This window comes from Salvia miltiorrhiza, chromosome 4 (genome assembly GCF_028751815.1).
Source record: "Salvia miltiorrhiza cultivar Shanhuang (shh) chromosome 4, IMPLAD_Smil_shh, whole genome shotgun sequence".
NCBI lineage: Eukaryota > Viridiplantae > Streptophyta > Magnoliopsida > Lamiales > Lamiaceae > Salvia > Salvia miltiorrhiza.
In genome coordinates, this window is record NC_080390.1 from 53,051,007 (window position 1) to 53,072,742 (window position 21,736).

The 21,736-nt window shown below is 34.4% G+C and overlaps 3 protein-coding genes across 4 annotated transcripts; 2 read left to right on the forward strand and 1 right to left on the reverse strand.

Moving 5' to 3' along the window:
• Window positions 1–48: 48 nt before the first annotated feature.
• Window positions 49–10,003, forward strand: LOC131020529 (actin-related protein 4). The gene is made up of 20 exons (XM_057949398.1): window positions 49–266; window positions 385–476; window positions 1,400–1,546; window positions 1,624–1,697; window positions 1,895–1,975; window positions 2,387–2,447; window positions 2,561–2,610; window positions 3,813–3,867; window positions 4,639–4,716; window positions 4,818–4,871; window positions 5,335–5,388; window positions 5,461–5,521; window positions 6,143–6,194; window positions 6,784–6,850; window positions 7,529–7,591; window positions 7,667–7,729; window positions 8,098–8,160; window positions 8,663–8,727; window positions 9,530–9,598; window positions 9,697–10,003. Exons 1-20 carry the CDS (start codon window positions 254–256, stop codon window positions 9,740–9,742), a joined length of 1,308 nt encoding a protein of 435 aa, XP_057805381.1. The 5' UTR covers window positions 49–253; the 3' UTR covers window positions 9,743–10,003.
• A 4,358-nt stretch (window positions 10,004–14,361) lies between these two features.
• On the forward strand, window positions 14,362–15,308 carry LOC131020532 (transcription factor TCP14). The gene has a single exon (XM_057949401.1). The coding sequence runs from the start codon at window positions 14,397–14,399 to the stop codon at window positions 15,216–15,218; it is 822 nt and encodes a 273-aa protein (XP_057805384.1). The 5' UTR covers window positions 14,362–14,396; the 3' UTR covers window positions 15,219–15,308.
• Window positions 15,309–15,726: 418 nt separating this feature from the next.
• LOC131020530 (serine/threonine-protein kinase PCRK2-like) lies at window positions 15,727–18,759 on the reverse strand. 2 transcript variants are annotated; one of them, XM_057949400.1, is made up of 6 exons: window positions 18,552–18,759; window positions 18,347–18,430; window positions 17,420–17,774; window positions 16,593–16,850; window positions 16,395–16,517; window positions 15,727–16,325 (listed from the first exon to the last, which is right to left on the reverse strand). In XM_057949400.1, exons 3-6 carry the CDS (start codon window positions 17,753–17,755, stop codon window positions 15,840–15,842), a joined length of 1,203 nt encoding a protein of 400 aa, XP_057805383.1. In that variant the 5' UTR covers window positions 17,756–17,774; window positions 18,347–18,430; window positions 18,552–18,759; the 3' UTR covers window positions 15,727–15,839. The 2 variants fall into 2 exon arrangements, with proteins under 2 accessions (XP_057805383.1, XP_057805382.1); XM_057949399.1 differs by having other exon boundaries at window positions 18,347–18,567.
• Between the last annotated feature and the right edge of the window lie 2,977 nt (window positions 18,760–21,736).

Consider the following 21,736-nt stretch of genomic DNA (forward strand, 5'->3'; position numbering starts at 1 on the left):
GGAATTTATCTAAAATTTCGAAAGCTAGTAAACTTAAAAAAACAAAACAAAACCCCTAAGCCGCAACTCCACTTCTCTCTCTCTCTCCCGCGCGCAGTGAAGTCTCGTGGAAGGGAACTGTAATCCCCTTCATAAACCCTAATTCGCGCGCTCAAATCTCGAATAATTGGAAGTAAGGAGACCTGCTACACCCGATTCCAGCTTCCTACTCTCGTAATCGAACCGCCACTATCCAAGCCGTCGTCGAATCATCATGTATGGAGGAGGTGCGTATACCATGCTCGATTATTCTCTCAGTTTACTTTAGTAAATTGAATTTCGTATGTTCTTTCCTGGTTTACATGTGTAATTGGTGCATTTTCTGCTTTTTGTTATTTGATTCAGATGAAGTATCGGCAATTGTCGTCGACTTGGGTTCCCATACCTGCAAAGCTGGTTATGCTGGCGAAGATGCGCCGAAAGCTGTTTTCCCATCTGTGAGAGCCAGCTCAACCCTTCCTCTTGCTGTCTCTTTATGAAGCATCTTCTGATTTGTTCTGTTTTAGATTTCTATTTTATCATACAATGTGGCTGTAGTTAGTTGCCAGAGAGTGAGTGCTGTCTGTGTTGCTATTTTTGGTTCCAAATTTAGGACTTATCATGCATTTGCAGCAATTTCTCAGTTTAAAACTTAAAATGATTGCCCCGAGAGTATGAGTTCTTTGAAATTTAGGCGTAATGCGTACAGTTTAATTAGTTGAATTTGTCAAGGTTGAAGCAAAATGAGAATTGTCGAGGGGAGCACATGAGAATAAGCATACATGATGAGCACTAGTAACTTGTCACCCCTAATTTGGAGTAGTGCTGTTCATCTTTACCTTGACAATCGGTTAATCCTGGATAGTTCAAAACTATTTGAAGCATCTTTTTGAGAAATTGGGCTGCATAGATCATTCCTGTGCTATTTGATGTAGGGTTAATATGCTCATGGACTTACCTCAGTGTGATGTAATGGCCATATAGAAATATGCATAAATTTCTGTTTAGTTGAACATTGTAATTTCACTTACTATCTTTTAAATAGTTTCCATACATTTTCAATCAACTTAATAGCCTTATCATTATGGCCTACTAACAAGGAGTTGATGACAATGATCCTTCTGACATGGAAGCCCAAAGCTTACTTTTATACAAGGTTGCCAAGGAAACATAAGATGATGAATTATTACGTGTTTTTTTTCTTGTACATGAATTCTACACTAGGAAGAAAGTCACCTTTTGCACTTTTAAAAAGTTGGAATTTTGGCCTTAACTACTTAATTTATTAGCATAATATTGTTATTGCATCGACTCCTCTCATTACAGAATTAACTGTATTCTGAGAGAAACAAAAACAAATTTTGAATGTGTGTCTACTTAGGTTGTCGGGTCAATTGATGAAATGGAAATTGATGATGCTGATAATGCAAACAAGAACTCAGGATCTGCCCCAGATTCTAAATCAAAGGGCAAGAGCAAATATTTTGTTGGATCACAGGACTTGGGGTTTCGCAGGGATCACATGGAGGTGAGAAATTTCCATGCGTTGTTCTAAGCTATGGCTGCTCAATAATTTTGTTGACCATAGCGGTAATTTAATTTCAGGTATTATCACCTATGAAAGATGGAGTAGTTGTTGACTGGGATATGGTTGAAAACATATGGGACCATGCTCTGAGGTAGCTGACTTGTAAACTTTAAACTTTCCGCCTCAATGTTGTTAGGCCTTCTTGTAAACAAGTGGAGGATTGTTTACTTTCTCAAGCAGTCATTTCTTTCCCTATTTCGTGATTTTTTTTTCCTGGTTTTTCCATGGGTTCTATAATCTTAGTACTGCACATTAAATTTTTCACAATTTGCATGATGTTTATCACAGGAAATGCCTGTTGATTGATCCAAAGGAACATCCAATGCTCTTTGCCGAATCATGTTCTAATTCTCAACAGCAGAGGGAAAAGTGAGTTGAATGTCTATGTTATGGTATATATATACATTTTCTGAGGCAACTATACAGGCATTTTATATCTCGGTTTTAACAAACGAGAAGTTAGTTATAAATCATTTAGAGCAGAATAGTGAAGACAATTTCTTAATGTAGGTTCTTTTGAAATTGCAACTATTATTTCAAAATTGGCTAGCATTTCTTGAATTAGTTCATTTTGGTTTATTGCATAATATGGAGATTGCTGCAATTTACTCTGAATTGTACTTCTATGAATAAGCAGTGAGCCATGTTAAGTGTTAACTGATAGGTCTTGACTATTATCTTCTTTGCTCTAAGGCTACATGAAGATTGTGATTGTGCAGTATGCCTTGTGGATATTTATGGTTGGTTTTAAGCTGATTGAGAAGTTTACTTGTCTAACAGGACTGCTGAGATTATGTTTGAAAAATATCAAGTTCCTGCGTTATTTTTGGCCAAAAACGCTGTGAGCTCCCATTTCTGATCTGAGTAATGATTGGAAGCAATGCCCTGTTTGTTCTTTATCTGAGGGCCTTTTATTTTGCCATTTCCTAATTGTAGGTTGTTTATTTATTCCAGGTTCTTACTTCTTTTGCATCAGGACGTGCCACCTCTTTAGTTGTTGACTGGTAGGGGCTCAGACTCGGTGTTATCAATACTTCTTTTGCTTTAAACTTATGTTTTGCATGAAGCTCAACTTTCCTATATGACGCTCAACATTTTCTTTTCTGTATTTAAGCTGTTTCACTTGCTTTGCATATATAACAAATGAAAAACTTCCCTTGTTATGGCTAGTGTAAGGAAATCGCTCTTCTTACTCATATAAACTCACTTCATCCAACAAACAGCGACTTTTTAGTTTTTGTGCATTAAGAGGTTTTAAAAAATGTGATATCATCTATGTACATCCCATATATCCAAATTGTATTATGATTCTAAGTTGGGTTAGATACTTTTTGTTTTATATTTTGTGCATTTGAACTTAAGTAGACTTTAGTGCTTCTTTTCTCCCCCGAACAACCTCTGATGAAGTTTGGATTTTATTAATCTCTCCCTTCCCGTTTAGTATGAAATGTGGTTCTCTACTGCCATCGTCACATTTTTCATTGCTTTAACAGCATGTTTTGGTTACATTCTTAAAATCTGTAGAAAAATAGTGAATAATGTATCCAGAGCTTCAGTCAATGATGGTAAAGTAGAAACATGACCCTTAGAGTATCTACTATTGCCAGAGTTCTGGAAACTAGAGATTGCAGGTTTTTCTCCGTTCTTCAATCCCTCATACCCTCAATTTTTTTCCTAGGCCTAATAGCCAAAAAGAATCTAAACTGTTGCTTGAATTTGTTTTTGGCCACTTCCTTATAAACTTTCAATTGAACCATGATTACAGCCATTCGTTGTTATTTTGGCCAATTTGTGAAATAGTCATTATTAATTGACTTGACCAAGTCTCGTTACTAGTCTATGAGTATGTGATATGCTTTAGGTTTCTGGTTTTGACTGAATTCTGCCTTTATCTAGCAACATCTTCTTTCATAGTGTGCGCCTCCCTCAAAATGCCAAATTGGCTAAAGCCACAATTCATTGCCAAAATTATTTATGGCTAAATTGACAATTTTTAAAGAATTTTCTGAAATAGAAAATCATGCAGAAGGTTGAATTTGTTTCGCCATTAAGCCTTCCTCTTATGAGTTTTGAAACTTCTGTAAGCTAACACAATTAGCAACTCTAGAACCTTGTAATACTTTCCTTTTGCGCTTGTTTTTTGTTTATCTGATTGGTGAAAATGCATACCATCAAGCTAAATTAGCCCATTGGCTCCTTGATTCAGTGGTGGAGGATCTACTACTGTGGCTCCAGTACATGACGGTTATGTTCTTCAGAAGGTACTCATGGTTTACTGTGGAAATTGGTTTTAAGATATTTTCGGTTCATCCATATGTATAGATGTATTAACTGAAGTGCATGCCCTTCTTTCTCTTTGCAACATATCCTACAACTTTTTACAGTACTTTACATTTTTCTTGTACTATATGGTTACTTCTCTTCACATGCTAGATACTCTAGTTCATGTTGGTGTTTTAGTTCTGCCTGTTTTCTGGTGTCTTCCTGTCCCTGTCCCCATTCCTCTTCTTCTAAAATTTAGTCTTGCGGAAAAAACAAAAAGAAAGTAAATGTATGACACCATTATCCTTTTTTTTACCTGTTTCAATAATGTTTGCAAATATTGTTCCTGGCATCTAGGATGGTACTTTATACAATAAGGCTAAGCATGCTGAAAGGGCATCTGCTAAGTCTGATTTTCAGGCATAGGATCTTAGGTATAATTTTGATGTCTGTTTGATAAATCAAATAGCATAGAGTTCTTTTCTTCCAAATGCTATCAATAATTAATTGGTTAAGTATCATCTTTGAATTTTAAGGAGACCTACATTTACCTATGTAACCCGTCATGGTTTGGTATGGATTATGATTGCTCTCTTCCACAATATCATATATCTATTTTTGATGATGCAAAGGTTGAAAGTAGAGGTGCTCTGATCGGCTAATGTCATGCTCTGTTCAATTCATGGCATTGTCAAAATCACGATTTCAATAATAAATAGATGTAACCTATTATTTCAATTTCCCATCTTAATTTTTTCTGTTGGTTGTAGGCTGTATCAACATCTCCTATTGGAGGAGATTTCCTTAGCGATTGCTTGTTAAAAAGCCTGGAAAGCAAAGGACATTCTGTGAGTTCATGAAATCTCCCTCTATAATTTTCTTTCAGCAAAGATTGAACTTTAATTAATCTGGTTCTTCCATTTCCCCTCATTTATATCCACAATTGCAGATAAAGCCTCGTTATGCATTTAAGCGGAAGGAAGTTCGTCCGGGAGAATTTCAGGTCATTAGTCCTTCATCCGATGTTTAATAACCAAGTATTTCCTCTATTGTTTAGAAAATGTGGTATGCCATTTGAGCTTTAGTGTATGCTTGATTAGTGGTACTCTTCTTATGAGTTATAGGAGAACCTATGGAAATCAGGAAAAAGTATAGTCTGCACTATCATTGTGTGGCAATATGAGGATGGTGTAGAACCTGTATTCGCTGTTTTGCAAATATACTCTTACTCCCATCTTTGAAATCAAAATCTTTGTTGCCTGGCTGAACACATTGCACCTTCTTCTCATGAAAATGTACACAAAATCATTTTTTAACTCAAATGTTACATATGAAAATACAATATCGTCTTCTTCTTGCTGCTATTTCCTGATTTATTTCTTAGCAAATTTAAGGTCTACAGCTTGATTTAAATTTATGGTTTCTTTTTCTGATAACATCATAACCATTGTTCTTGGTTTCAACAGATTGTGGACCTTGACCTCCCCAATACTACAGAAAGTTACAGACTTTATTCTCAGGTCATTTCATTTGTCAGAATTCATTAATTTTTAGCTCCTATTCTGTTACTAAGACTTCATCCTTTCTTGCAGCGGGTGATTGTTAGTGATATTAAAGAATGTGTGTGTCGAGCACCAGACACTCCATATGATGGTTTGTACACTTTATAGACAACTTTTAGATGTCTTCATGATTATTTGACTAATATTGTATGCTTTTGAGTTAGAATGTAAGAGTCTTCCTGTTTTTTGATGGTACACTTGAAGTGCACTAAAGTGACTTACAAGATTCTTCCCCACCCTATAAAATTAACTACTTACATGGCTATTTCATGCAGATTTGAATGTTTCTTTGAAGTTTGCTATCTGCATGACCAATCTATATATTTAACTAAGTTGTTCTCGTGTTGGTTCATGTGGTGATTAAATGTGGAAGTTTGGGTGAAAATAGGAACGATAAGTATATCTGGGACATCAAATCTGACAAGTATGGGAAACCTGATTGAAATTGATATGCCATAAGCTCATTAGCTTGAATAAGTATTGTAAATATTATTTGATTTCAACAAGAATACTTGTTCTCTAATTTTAGACTATGTGCCAATATTGCAAGGATTGGTTCCTCTTGCATGTTAATTTTTTTGTTCTTCTATAGAAAAAGTCATTTATTAATTCCACTGCACAGTGTTTGATGTAGAATTTTATGTTTCATTTGGTTTTATGATCGAGCTAATGCTATTGCCCCATATATGCTAACATTGTTTCCTCTGGTTAGATACATCGTACTCCAATATCCCAATGACACCTTATGAGCTTCCTGACGGACAGTAAGTTTATTGTCAAGCTACTTTTGTGCCTTTCTTTTATTAATATTTCCAAAACATATCTTTGATACATCCAAAATTTGTTCAACTTTTGTGACCACATCTGGTTGCCCCAGTGTTGACCCTTTTTGAAGATGTACCTTGTTGAACACAAGTTAACTTTAATGCATATAATATATATATAGAGGGAAGAGTTCAATGGAAAACACTAAATATTCAAAGAAGAAAGAACAGAGAACATTGAACAAGAGAACATTGAACATGTCAGTAATTCTCGTTGAACGTTAAACGTTCGTACAAGTAATTTTATTGAACGTTAAACGGATTTATATCAGGGTTCGAACCCCATAAACCCAAACGTTCAATAAAATTATTTGTACGAACGTTCAACGGGAATTACTGACATGTTCAATGTTCTCTGTTCTTTGAATATTTGGTGTTCTCCATTAACCCTATATATATATATATATATATATATATATATATATATTCTATGCTGGGTCAGCTAGACGTTATTTGTCATTGACCATCATTAGAATATATGCAAACATGAGATTTCTAATTTGATATCTTTTTCTAATGTACTGTGTAGGACTATTGAGATCGGTGCCGACAGATTCAAGATTCCTGATATATTGTTTAATCCATCTTTAGCTCTGGTGCGTGTCATTTCTGATCAGTTCCAGTACTATTTTTCTTTGATGCATCATGGGCTATTTAATAATTCTAACTATTCTTGCTCGCTTCTTCCGTCCTAACTTTTCACCAATACAAGGTATTTGTTGCTATTAGTTCCCCTGTTTGGGCCTGTAAGTTTCCTTTTTATGCCTTTCTTGTCAATAAGATGACCTTGATGCCTTATTAGGGGCATCTTTCTGTATCCGTAGATTAGTAGCCCTTTCATGTTTATGAGACATTTCTTCATATATGTGTCTTTAGTTAAACTATAAAATAATCTGGATTATGTTTTGCATAATTTCATTCATTATTGGTGTTGGAAGTCATAGATTATGGTTAGTGCCATGTTTTGTTGAAACATTTGTCTCTGAACTTTGTCCCTGCCTGATTTTAACTAGTTATATATATATATATATATATATATATATATGTTCTTATTTTGCATCTCAAAGTGCAGAAGAACCAGTATTCATTATCCTCTGTGACTTATCTCTCGCCTGATACTTTTGATGGATTTATGTTAGTTAAGATCATTTTTCATGGCTTGTGAGACATCCACTTGGCCAATTTACTGATCTGCCCAGTGCTCAACATAATATGAGTCTATGTTTTAAATTGTATCATAAGCTAATTCATCCACAATTTGATGTCCATCACAGACTATACCTGGTATGGAAAATTCTACAGAGACAACTTCATCTGCTCATGGTCTGCCGCAAATGGTGAGTATATTACATTCAAATATGGGCTTTCTGCTTAGCTGATTCTATGTTTACCCTTTTGTTCAACCTATCCAGGTTATTGAGAGCATAAGCAAGTGTGATGTTGACATCCGAAGAGAACTTTATAGCAGCATATTGGTAAGATGATTACTTCATCTAATATAACTTTACCAAATAAACATGCCTTCTCCCAGCCATGGGATTTATGGGGATGTTACCCTGTGTATATGTTAAAAACTACATGCTCGTACCAGGATATTGTGCAGTCACTACTTGAACTAATTAACGTAGGTTACATCAATCGTTTCAATGATCTGTTGAGGAATTGTTTTTGCAGTCTCTTTTGCTTGTATGTAGGTATATACCTCCCTTTTTTAGCAGTTTGTTCGAATAAAGTCACTATAGTTCTTTCATGTTTGAATAAGTTTATGGCATATTAACCAGATTTCATGGTACTTAAAAGCTTTACAGTTCTTATACCATGTTGCTTGTTTTTTATTTTTCAGCTTTCTGGTGGAACGGCATCAATGCAACAGCTGAAAGAACGTCTTGAGAAAGATTTACTGGAGGTTGTCCATTATGTTATATGGCTTGTTGTGATGAAAATACCAATTTCATGTCATTTTTTCTTCTAGCAGAATATGTTTTAACCCCCCGCCCGTGTGTCATAAAGAGGACCGGGAAGGAGAGGGAAATAAAGAAATGAATTTTGGGAGATGTCCATTCCATTGTGGCTGAGATTACAATTTTTTGCTGAGCAATTTTAAGTAGTTTAGTCAACTGTACTTTTCATCTCAGGCACAAACATACACAGTTCTTGATGTTATTGTAAAAAACAAATCAACACATTACTTGTATCACCTCTTGCCCTATCTTTGTGTTTGCTTTACCTTGGCATTCTTGAACCATTTCTACATTTCAGATTGATATTTGATGAATTTGTAAGATTAGAGACGTTTGAGTAGTCCTTGCATGTTTCTTGATTATGTGGTCATAATGATGGTCATATAAGTGCATTTGCTTATAGTTATTGATGAGCCACATCCTGACAACGAGTGATATTGTTCCTAGGAATCTCCTCAAGCGGCTAGGGTGAAAGTGCTAGCAAGTGGAAATGCAACAGAACGGAGATTCAGGTTGGATTTATCTGCTTATTTCTATTTCTCATTGGTTTTGAATGTATGTAAAGCTCCCCACATTTATTGATCCACTTTCAAATGATCTTTGTTGTTTTTCTTCCAATTTTTAAGTTTTATTGGGTGATAAACCTCAAGGGTAGCTTTTATAGTTTAACCATAAATGTTGTGATGTAGTAATTTATTAGGTTGTTCTTTTGGAAATTGAGAGCAGCTCAAGCTTTGCTGATTGCTCACCTAAACTTTGAAGATTGAGCTCGAGTGAAAGAAAGAATAAAACTAAATAGAATAACTGATTGAAAGTGAGAAAGAACATATCTCAATAATGAACAAATATATCTGAATTTGGAACAATTCTTGGTTGGTTTAAAAACAGATTACCTTACACAAGTACCAATAGTGAACCATATATCAAAATTTAGAAATTTGACGAGATGTTATCTATCTTTATAGTATTATCTCTATTTGTGGTATATGATAAAAAGTGAAATAAGAGATGTTAAATTGTTAATAAGAAGCAGAAAATTAAGTTCTTTAACTTGGTAAATTTTGTATCTATGTATCTATGCCAAGGATATAAACCAATATTCATGCGCCAACGAAGTACCCTTGGTGTTCAATGTTTCATATGAGAAATATAGTTTTTGTGCTTATTTTATTTGTATTCCCATTCATATGCCTCTAGAGCATGTTATATGTTCTCTATTGTACCAAGTTAGGAGGGCTAGATGGTACTTTTTCTCTAGGTATAGAAACAAAACTCGTTTGAGTCGATACCATTTACTGACTATAGCGGTTACAGTGTTTGGATAGGAGGCAGTATATTGGCATCACTTGGTTCCTTTCAGCAGATGTGGTTCTCCAAGTCTGAGTAAGCTCTCTTTCTTCTCTAACACAGCAATCTTCATGCTTCATATTATCTCTATTATTGCTGTTATCTCAACTGCGCCGCCTCCTGTCCAACGATAGGTTTGATGAGCACGGAGCTTCGTACATTCAACGGAAATGCCCTTGAAATGCCATGATTTCTGCATATTTAATCATTGCTTCTTAATTAGGCTTAGTCAATTTGACTGGTAGCATGGATCCAAGTTCTGCATCATTTGCTAGTACTTTGTGCTTCAAGAATAGTACCTTACTTAAACCGAGATATTTGTATGTATTTATCCGAGTTTCTGCGTCATTGTAACTGACGGTTAACTGTAGAGATGTGTATCCAAGAGCCCTAGTTGACCTTGCAATTCATGTTTATTTTAAAGTTTATATTTCAGCAGCATTTGAATTTGGGCTTTTTTAATTGTTATGTTTGTGATTCAATGTTTTGCGTGAGGTAAATTCTTCTTTCCTTAATAACGTTCCAATTAAATCAGTTAGTTGCAATCAACACTCCAAAACTTTATGAATGCAAAAATATGTCCAAAATGAAAATGATCCAATTTTTTTTGACAAAAGTACTTTTTACTCGGTAATAGTTGAATATGTTGCTATTGATATCCTACGCGGGTAATTAGTTTGAATAAATATTAGAACACTTGTGACGAACTCGAAGATTGATTTTCTTGAAGTTGTAGGAGTAGGAGCCTTCATCAAATTGATTCGAAAGGTGTAAATTTGTGGCATATCTAGAAAACGAAAATCGACATAGTTAAAGGGAATGTGGATATTTTGAGCATAGTAGAAATTTATAAGGACTGGTAAATGATGGATAAATTGTGGAGAATGAGAATTGGTATGAATCTTGTATTATTCGAACCCTATTTGCAATTGTTAAAAAAGAAAAGAAAAATAAAATTAAATAAAAATGACACGGAAGAAAGGAGAAATAAATAAATAAATTAGTAAATATCCCCTTCGTCCACAAAAATAGTCCTAAAAAGGAGTGATGGTTTTTAATTATGGTTAAGTATATTGTTTGTGGAGAGTCTTAATAATGATAATTATTTGTATTGTGAGAGGAAAGTGAGATCCACCATGTAATAGAATAGGTAATAAGTTCACATATTGAATGTAATATGTTGTGGGTAGTGTCCATAAATAGAATATAATTATTTTTTGTGAACACCCAAAAAAAAAATTAGGGTCATTTTTTATGGACGGAAAAAGTAAATAAAATGACAATCAAATTACCGCATGAGTAAAATGACAGCCTTGATAGTGCAAATATTTTTCCGACTGTGCAAATACATTTTCTGTTCGAAAATTAAATTTCATTACAAATAATCAATTTTTTTTAATCCATTGTATTTATTCGACATTTTAATGAGTAAACCGATAACATTATATTTTAAATTAAGAATAAAATAAAGCTTATCAACCGTGCTTCCCCATGTGATATACCCAAATAAAATGCAAAAACCAAATCATAATATCATCGGAGCTAAAAAACACACTAATTCTTTTAAACTTATTTACTATTACTCTTTTCTATCGGATAAGATGATAATTAATGAGTAACTAGTTGAAATGCATGCCATCTCATTTTCCCCTTTTAATTAAACATAAAATACAACCACCGGATTAATTTGGGGTTGGCATCCATTTACACTAATCATGATTAACATACCAAATTTTTTATTAATAGTAAATGTTACAGTGTTTTCACCACTATGTAGTCTGTTTAAAGGAAACACAAGAAATATTAGTCCAGCTGTAAAAAGCATAATATTTGGTTCGGACATCTATCCCATAGGATAATATTAATTTTACTATTTTAATACTAATATTTAGTACAAAATTAAAATTTGTTCTCATACATGTAATGAGCTCTGCTCTAGGGACTAGGTATAAATTAGCACTTACTATTAAAAACCGAAGATTAACAATTATATGCTCCAATTATAAAATAGTGCATTCTAATAATCAATTATTAACTAAATAAGTGCAAATTAAATGTATTAAAAGAAACATAGATCGTAATTGGGTTAATGAGTTCTACTTAATATTTAAAAAATTGAACTAAAGCAATGTAGATTGGAATTGAAGACAAAAAAAAAATGAAGAAAAAGCTATAAAAATTAATAGTATTGTACTGATGGGACACAAAAAAATGTAATAGCAGATTTAGTGTGTAAAATACCAAGTGTAAATATCATTTTTTGGCCTATTATTTGAGCATTTTTCAAAAATGTATCATCCTAAAGCTAATTATGAGACAATACTAATTGTTGCAATTTTTTTCTTGTTTGTGGCTCGCAAAAAAAATCTAACGACTGAAAGTTGACATGTTCAATGAGTATCCAATTTGTCAATACACGTGACATGTTTTAGATGAGGTGGTCATTACTTTTGCGTCTTCCTTCTTCTTCTTTCGTCACGATTGTCATTTCATCTTTCTCCTTCTTCTCCGCTGGCACCACCGCCTTCTCTGGCTCGAGCTCCGTTGTGGCTGTGGGGACACCTTCTTATGCACGACAGTGGTCTTCTCCGCCACCGACACGTCGATCACCGCCACCTCCTCAACTGCGTATGTTGTCGCTATTTTCTTGGTTTCCTTGGCCATGTTGAAGCAACAAAATTGTTAGCCTCAGAAAAAGAAAACCATAAAGTTTTAGAGATTTTGATTAGAAAAAGTTGGAAAACTTGTAGTATTTGTAAATTGGGTTTAAGAAACATCGTCGTGCAAATATTAGGTGAATTTAATTTTTCAATAGAACAACCACCTCATCTAAAATACACAATACGTGTTGACAAAGTGAATACTCGTTGGAACACGTCAACTTTCAGTCGCCAAATTTTTTTGGTGGACCATAAATAATAAAAATTGCAACGATGGGTACTATCTTACAATTAGCCTTGCATGTGGTGAAATATTTTCGAAAAAACGTTCAAACGATGAACCAAAAAATAATATTTACTCAAATAGTATTGACGAGTTTTATTTCATTGGAACCCTCTATTTTATATCATATCCTAGTTTTAGTTCTTTGGAACCCTCTAATTTATATCATATCTTAGTTTTAATTGTACGTGACATTCAATTTCCAAAATGATTTTTTTTTTTTTGATCAGAAATTTCCAAAATGAATTAACCCAAGAAGAAGAGAACAAAAGACTTTGGAGTGGGTTGCAGAGGTCGTACTGAAATTTTGATTTTTTGAAAATTGAGAATTTCAACTGATTTCTCACTGATTTCTGAGTACTTTTCGTAACTGAAAACACAATATTGGAAAAGACAAAGGAGTTGGTGGCAAATACTGCAACATTTTTATTCTCCATTTTCTGCTTCATTTGGCGTTGTCTAGTCTAGTGGTAAGAGATACTTTATGTGTCTCATCTTACTTGACTTAATTCTTTTCGACAAAATTATTAAGTAGAGTAAGATTATAATATAAAATAAAATAAATTATATGGACCCATATTTATTATAGTGCAAATTTATTAGTCAAAATGGAAATAAGTCAAATCGGGTGAGTGGGACAATACGAAAAAAAAAAAAAAAAATTAGGCCAAGCAAAGAGGAATAGAGAGAATAGTAATTATTTATCATCGAAATTCAATTCCTTGACCGTTGGTTTAGTTTAATAGATGCACAAGTAGATTATTCAATAAAAATAATTATAACTAAATCATTTAAAAGGATTAGTATGTTCGTCTCAAAAAAAAGAAAAAGAATTAGTATGTGTGTGAGTGTATGAGTGTGTGAGTTATTTTGTATTTTCTTTAATAATAATTTTTCGAGAAAAAAAATCGCAATATTATTCATTTATCCTTATTAAACCATATATGAGAAACAAAACGAATTGATGCGAATGAATATAGCAATGGAACAAGATTATAAGTATAACTTCATTTTTCTTCGAGCAGATATCTATACTACTTCCCAATAATATTTTAGGCGTATCTTTGTTTATATGGCTATTGCATTTTTCGTATAGTATATATGAAATTGTTTCACATTTGTTTTAATACATATGTAAAATTATTTGACTTATAAAAAAATGTAAAGTCATCGAATTCCCGCTGTATTTCACACACAACTATTACTATTAAAATTATTTAACAATTTTTATGCCCGAATCAGACCACATATAACATGAGATTTCTCTTGATTTACATAATTTTTAAACTAGAAAATAACTTGAAAATCGTGATAGAATTGACGACTCATATTGCATATAATTTAAAGAAAACTAATACAGTAATACTCCCTCTGTTCAGGAATAGATTATCTTATTTATCATTTAAATTCGTTCATAAAAAAATATCATAATCTATTTTTAATAATAATTTGTGAATTTATTTTTCCACTCACTAATATGTAGGCTAGTTTCTCTTAATTTATGGATCTATTTTTTCACTCACTAACATATAGGTTAGTTTCTCCGTCCATTAACTCATGCCACACTCTCTCTTTTTTTAATAAATTATATAAATAAAAAAAATTAAAAAAATGTGCAATAAAAAACTTAAATTTAAAACTTCAGGTATTGAACAAACTTAAAACTTCAAGTCTTGAACATTAATCCCTTACCGTTAGGTCAACACGCACGAAGCGAGTATATGTATGGCAATAAACATACCTCGCCATTTTTCCATTTTTCTTTTTATTTTTATTTTTCAACCTTGAAAATTAGAAGAGCAATAATAAATACAGTTTGGCAAAATGTTCTTTTTTTTAGTGGGACCCATAGTGACTGGGTAAAGACAAAGATCCTCACTGGCCCCACTTAATGCCAGAACAAGCCCAAACACCAGCAATCTGGCCCGAAAGCCCGCACACAAACTCTCATCGCGAGGCCCGACCCGTTTTTTCTATTATAAAAAGTGGGGTCAATTTCCTTCACTCTCTCTCACAGTCACAGTCTCCGTCTCCGTCTCCGTCTCCTCCGCCGCGACACACTGCCGCCGCCGTCGTCCAAACCCTAAAAAAAATGTCCTTCTCAGATATGATCCTCACCAAATTCCCCGACGAAGACGACGCCTACCGCCCCGCTTCCCCGCCTTCCGCTGCCGCGCCGCATCCCCCCGCGGACAATTCTGCGAAGCGAGGCGCCGCCGTCGCCCGGACCTCGGTGAAGGACCGCCACACCAAGGTCAACGGCCGCGGCCGCCGCGTCAGGATTCCGGCGCTCAGCGCGGCGCGCATCTTCCAGCTGACGCGCGAGCTCGGCCACCGCTCCGACGGCGAGACGATCGAGTGGCTCCTCCGCCACGCCGAGCCGTCGATCATCGCCGCCACCGGCACCGGCACCGTCCCGGCGGAGTCCGTCTCCAGCTCCTCCCGCGCGCTCCCGCCGTCGCGCCCCTCCGCCACCGTTCAGTCGCCGCTGAGCAGCTCGCTGCAGCAGGTGACCGTGGCCGCGCCGCCGGCGCCGGAGACCGCCTGCCGGCTAAACCTCTTCCAGTCGGCGGCGCCGCCGCAGGCCATGGCGCTGGGGTTCCCGATGAACGGGTACCGCCACATGCCGTTCATGGCATTGCTGTTGCAACCGGCCACCGCCGCCGCGGACGACGTCGACGGTTACCGCGGTTTAGCCGGAGATAATCACTAGATTTGTACATCCAACTAGTAGGAGTAATTAACTGATCCTATCATTAATTATGTTTTTATTTTAATAAAATCTTTTTATTGGATTTGCGTCTCCTTTTTCTTCTCCAAACAAAAAAAATACAAAAAATCTGTCACCAACTTGCCTTCTTATTTCGACCATTGGAAATCCAATACCATATCAAAAAACAGTAGAAAATAATGAGAAGGAGAAATACGAAATTATTTACTATTAGGAATCAAATCTATGAAACAAGATTTGTACTGTTTTACTGTATCAGCATAAGGTTAAAAAAACTCTGACGTTGAATGTGGGAAATAAATAAATTCTGAGATAGTACAAACTTTAAATGAAAATTTCCTTTTCATTATTTACCATGACACAATGATTGAGCTTTACGTTCAGAGCGTGGGACCAGCTCAGGTGAATTTTGATATGGCTATTCAAGGATCGAATCCAACCATGGGACCATCCTAATTTACAATTTGGGATAATCCCACATGAATCAATATTTAACCGGTCAAAATTCGAATTCAAATATTATAAATATAAAAAATATTATATATCTGATCAATCTTGACGATCTTACACAATTTTTTATGTTATGTAAGTTTGAGAGTTGGATTAATAAGTCTTGACCAGATTCCGCGACCGGGGTCGGGTGGGACGAGCCCGGTCGCGCGTTCTCATAGTAACGGTGCCTGCGACGCTTCTCGTCGGCAAATTAAGCTTGAAAGTTGGTGGAACATCGGCTATGCTTGCCTCGACGACTTCACGGACCATTTCCGTGACGTCGCTCATCTTGGGCCGTGTTTTCGCGGCACGGAGCAAGCAACGGTTCGCGACTATCGAGAGCTTCATAGCCGATTTAAGGATCAGCTTCCCATCAAGCCTTGGATCCAATATCTGCTCGAACTTCCTGGCATCGGATAGGTGTGGTCTGATCCACTCCAAGAGCTTCTGCTCTTTCTTGGGGCGGTTCCGTTCCAACGGCCGCCTCCCCGTGATGAGCTCGTATAGGAACACCCCGTAGCTCCACACATCGCTCTTCGACGTGAGATGGCCGGTCCTGACGTATTCAGGCGCGGCGTACCCCATAGTTCCGACCACCTAGTAACATACACGCATCGCATCAAACAACAGATTTTCGAGATCATGAATTAACTTGTTGCATCATACCGCGGTTGAGACGTGTGTTCGTCCTTCCGGAGGGCCCAACCGGGCTAATCCAAAGTCCGAGAGCTTGGCGTTCCACTCCTCGTCTAGGAGAATGTTCGACGATTTGAAGTCCCTGAAGATGATCTAGCATTGCAGATACCAAAACACATAAGCCTAATAATGCAAAAGTGAGCAAGCTGCAAAGGCAACGAAACTGACCTGAAAATCCATTTCCTCGTGCAAGTAGGCCAGGCCACGAGCAGCGTCTAGGGCAACCCTCAGCCTCGTAGCCCAGGGGAGAGACTCGGTGGATCTTGATAGATGGTCGAACACGCTTCCATTAGGCATATACTCGTAAATGAGAAGCCGTTCAATTCCCCTCTCGTCATCCTCCGCGCAGTATCCAATCAGTTTCACGAGATTCGGATGGTCAACAACACCGAGAAGGTTCACCTCCGTGATCCACTCTTTGTGACCCTGCAGCCGTGGAAGTCCACAAGTTGCAAAGGAATCAGAAAGAGTAAGATTCTACAACTGTTGCCAGAAAAGGAATCATTTTCATATTATATTACAGCTTGACTATTTCCTAGATATTATATCACATGTATCCTCAGTCATCTGCACAAATTCTAATTTTTCACATGTGAACAGATGTAGAGCAGAATAAATTATCCATTTTAATTTTGTATCGACTTCCTACACGAAGCACCACGTACACACGAAGTAAATTAGATGCTACGACATTATATATTAGGTAAAAGAGTATAAGCACCACGTACACACGAAGTAAATTTGATGCTACGACATTATATATAGGTAAAAGTGAGCCGAAACAAGTCCCTAGCTAGTCGATACATTCTCATGATATCTCAACACCATCTCGCTGAAAATAGCCTAAAACAACGTCACATACACCAATCACACCCCACAAAGACATTCGAAGATCATAATGCCAAAGATAAAGAAAGAGATGCTAAATGAGAAACGAGGAATGAATGCACAAGACTTATCGGACTCCTAATGAATGCACGAGAGGGAGATTGCACCTGTTGTCCTTGTTTACCGAGTTGTTTTATAGCCGCGTTAATCTTCTTGGCCGGATCTTCCGAGCTCTTGATAACGCCCTTAAAAACACACCCGAATCCACCCTCCCCAAGCTTAGCACTATTGCTAAAATTTCTAGTTATTTGCTTAAGCTCCAAGAGGGTAAAAACCTTGAGATTACTAGGTCTCTCGTGCAAATTAGGGGTCCGGCTGTGTCCGCTCGACTCAAGGCCAGATTCCCCCGGTTCACGACCAGTAACTGAGGGACGCGCTGGATTAGGCTTTCGGGTCTTTGGCTCTTCCTTTCTCTCTCCAATGTAGAAATGGAAACACCTCATTGCCTCCTAGAATTTATTGCTGCAGTATGTAGAAACAAAACATTCCATTAAATCAGATCTCATCGAAAGTGAAGAGAAAGGTCATAGCCATCATATAAAAATTCAATCCCACTAGCAAAATACAAAGCTCTAAAATTGATCAAGATAATGTATAGAATTTCAGTAGAGCATTTGTCTAAGTTGTTATCCACATTGCAATACATTACATTTCTAAAAAAAGTAAACTTTGAAATTGATCGAGCTAATTTACAGCACTTTGATTTCAATATAGCATTTGTGCAAGTTATAATAAACATAGCAATACACAGAATGCAGGCTTAATTTGCATAATAATTAATTACGTAAACTTATTGAAAATGATCCATTCTATCGATTCAGTTTATTCTAAACAGAGGCTCTCTGTATCTAAAACAGCAAAAAATAGAATTGTTGATATGATCATAACCAAAATAACCGGAAACAAGCTTCCACAATTTAGAGGGGAGAGGGCGAATCACTTATGAGAGCTGAAGAAATAATTAAAATCAACAAGAATTGAAGAAGCCCAAATCAAAATTCTCAATATCATACAACTGTAGCACGAATGTGTACCTCTTTTCTTTGCTGGACTTTGTTGCGGAAATTTGACGATTACACCAAGAAAATCCAATCTTGAAGAGGAGAGGAGGAGAAAGACTGTTGCAAGAAATAAATCCAACGTGTTGACTGTATGACTTAAAGAGAGAAGTCAATGTACGAAACTTAAAACTGATAGTGTGTGTGTGTGTGTGTGAGAGAGAGAGAGAGAGAATCTCACTAGCATGGAATGGAATGGTGTCATGTTATGTACGGAGGGATAATTTCATGTTCTAATTTTTTTTTTTCAGAGTAATAGTAATTCTTCAACTTTCTTTTCTGTGAGAATTGAGAGAGAGAGAGAGGGAAATTGAAGGAGATACATCACCATAATATTTTTATTTAATTTTTTTTAGTTGAAAGTCACCGTTTTCATTTTTGGTTTCAGTGGAAAATGAAGGCGGTGTGGTTGTGCAGTTGGGCATTTAATATTTTTACCAAGTCTTCTAAGAAAATCAATACTTTGGTATATGTTTATATCACGTATTTATGATGTCTATATGTAAATAAAAAAAAGTGTTAACTTTGTACTTGATATATGTGACATTCATAGTGTGGCATGAGGAAACTTCCTTGATCGGGTTAATCGCATCATATGAATCCAGCGGCGGAGCCAGAAATTAATTTGGGAGGAGGTTGAACTTACACGGGGTTCGGGGGCGGCAGTCCCCATAAATTTTTTTTGGACATTCCGTATATTTAAGGTATTATTTTATTAAAAGACAAGCATAATAGTAATAATAAAGAACAACATTTTCATAGATTATATAATTTAAATATATAACAAATTAGTTTCAATACATTACAATTTTTTTTGGAACATTCTGTATTTTTAAAGCATTTTTAATTAAAAGACGAGCATAATAGTAATTATAAAGAACAACATTTTCATATACTATATAGTTTCAATATATTACAAATTAATTTCAATACATTACAAACTTTTTTTTGTCATTTCGTACATTTTAGGCATTTTTTATTAATAGACAAGCATAATAACAATAATAACGAACAATATTTTCATAAATTATATATTTTCAATAAATTACAAGCTAGAATCAATAATAATAAAAGACAAGCATAGTAATAATAGCAAACAAATTTTTTTTAGGCATTGCATTTATTTTAGGCATTTTCTATTAAAAGACAAGCATAATAGTGATAATAATGTATAATATTTTTATAGATTATATAGTTTTAATTAACACAATTATCCTTAAATTAATTATAAATGGAAGAATATAACAAGCTAATCAACTTTTGTAAAACAAATTTCTTTTATAATATAAACATATATCTATATATATTTAAAATAAAATTTAAAAAACTCAAAATTTGGGCGGGGCTTCAGCCCCCCTGGCTACGCCCCTGTATGTATCGCTTGGCTAATATAGTTGTCTATTGTCTAACGCAGTTTGTTAGAACTATTGAAAGTCCTATATGTTGGACTGAGAATTTTCCTAACTGATTAGGATCTATTGTTCTTGATGATTTGCCTTGATTTATAATATTTCTCCCTTTTCAAAAAAATAAAAATCATACTTTTTTTAATCTTTCTTTTGATAAGATGAAGTAAGAGTACTTAAAAAAAAAAAAAATTGCTTTCTTAAAAATGTTTAGGCCTTTTACGCATTAAACCCATTATGTTTAGCGTTAAGGGCTTGTTTTTTAATATTTGGAATTTGATTGATCAATTATTTAACGCATTGAATGTTAGTAATGATAAATTAATTAATACATCACGCAGAAAGAAGATAGATATATTATACTCATATCCAACCTTTATTAGATACGTCTCACCTAAATCAATTTCATCTAAAACAATTGATTACTTCAAGCCATCCCATTAATTTATTTATCAATAAAGGTAAGTATTTGATATAATATGTTGAACTAATTTTAGTAACCCTACATAATATGTCTTACTTGTATCGTATTTATACTTGTTAAACTTTATTCCGTTTATTTTGAAACATACAGAATATTGATTTATTATTTAATATATAGAATGTTCGACATAATATATAATCAATACATAAGTGAGAAGATGAAATATGAAATAAGGGACACCTAATTTTCACAGTAATCTTGAACAATGGAGAGCTTTATAAATACAAAGCTTTTTTGTTGAAATTATGGCAAAGATACTGTGGATTTTCAATAATATAATTGCATTATATATAGAACTAGTACGCGCTCCCGTGCGATGCACGAGCCACGATATATTTATTTATTTTTAAAATTTTAAATTATAAAAAAATGTTAAAATGTCATTATTTATGATTAGATAAATTGGTATAAAAAATTATGTTAATTTATAGTATATGTTAGTATTTGATTTAAAATAATGTATAATAACAATATTATCAACTTACTTAGTATAATATTAAATTTAATGAGTATTGTATTATAATAACTAAATACGAATAACAATAATTTAATTTATAGATTTTAAAGCAAATAATTTAAGTCAATCTCATTTTGAACAAATAACACTAAATCACCAATATAACAAAATTAATAGTTATGATTTAATATAACAATTTTGGGCTCTTAAAAATTCAAATTGTATTATTATTAAAAGTTCATATTTAAAACAGTCAAAAACTAATTAAAAAAATTAAGAAAAATACGAATAATACAAAAGGTAAAATACAACAACAATTTGATACTTTGAATGATCATAACTTATTCATTTTAAATTTATTATTTATAGTTTTAAATCAAACTAAAGATTTTCTCGTTATCTTTAATTTAATATTCATATTAAATATTTTTTCATAAATTGAAATTAATAAATTTTTGAAAATAATTAAAATAGAAAAGAGAAAAAAGAAGAAAGAAAATTAGGAGAGAAAAAATGAGAGGAAATAGAAAATTTGAAGGAAAAAAACTCTTCTTTTATATTATATAAGAATTTTCTTTATTATATTATTAGTTGACCTAAAATTAAAATAACAATTATAAAATTTCCTATTGTATTTAAAGAAACAAAAAATAAATAAACAAATAAACGTCCTAGTGCTAGACAATATTTAATTGATGTGGATGAATTTGAAATGAAATGGCCATGGAGTGAATCAATTTGAAAAAGTGGGTAAAATAAAAATTAACTTTGAAACAGTTGGGTACTTTTATATATTCCCACAAAAATCATTTTTATGTCCAAATGTCCAATCAATGGGTTAGGTAAATTCTTCCTTACTTTAATACTCCCTCCGTCCATAAATTAATGCCCTACTTGGGTCCCGGCACGGAGACTAAGAAAGCTGAAAAAGGTGATGTGGATGAAATATAAGGGTAGTTGACTAAAATGATAAAGTAGTTGACTAAAGTGATAAAGTGATAAAGTGTAGTAAATATAGA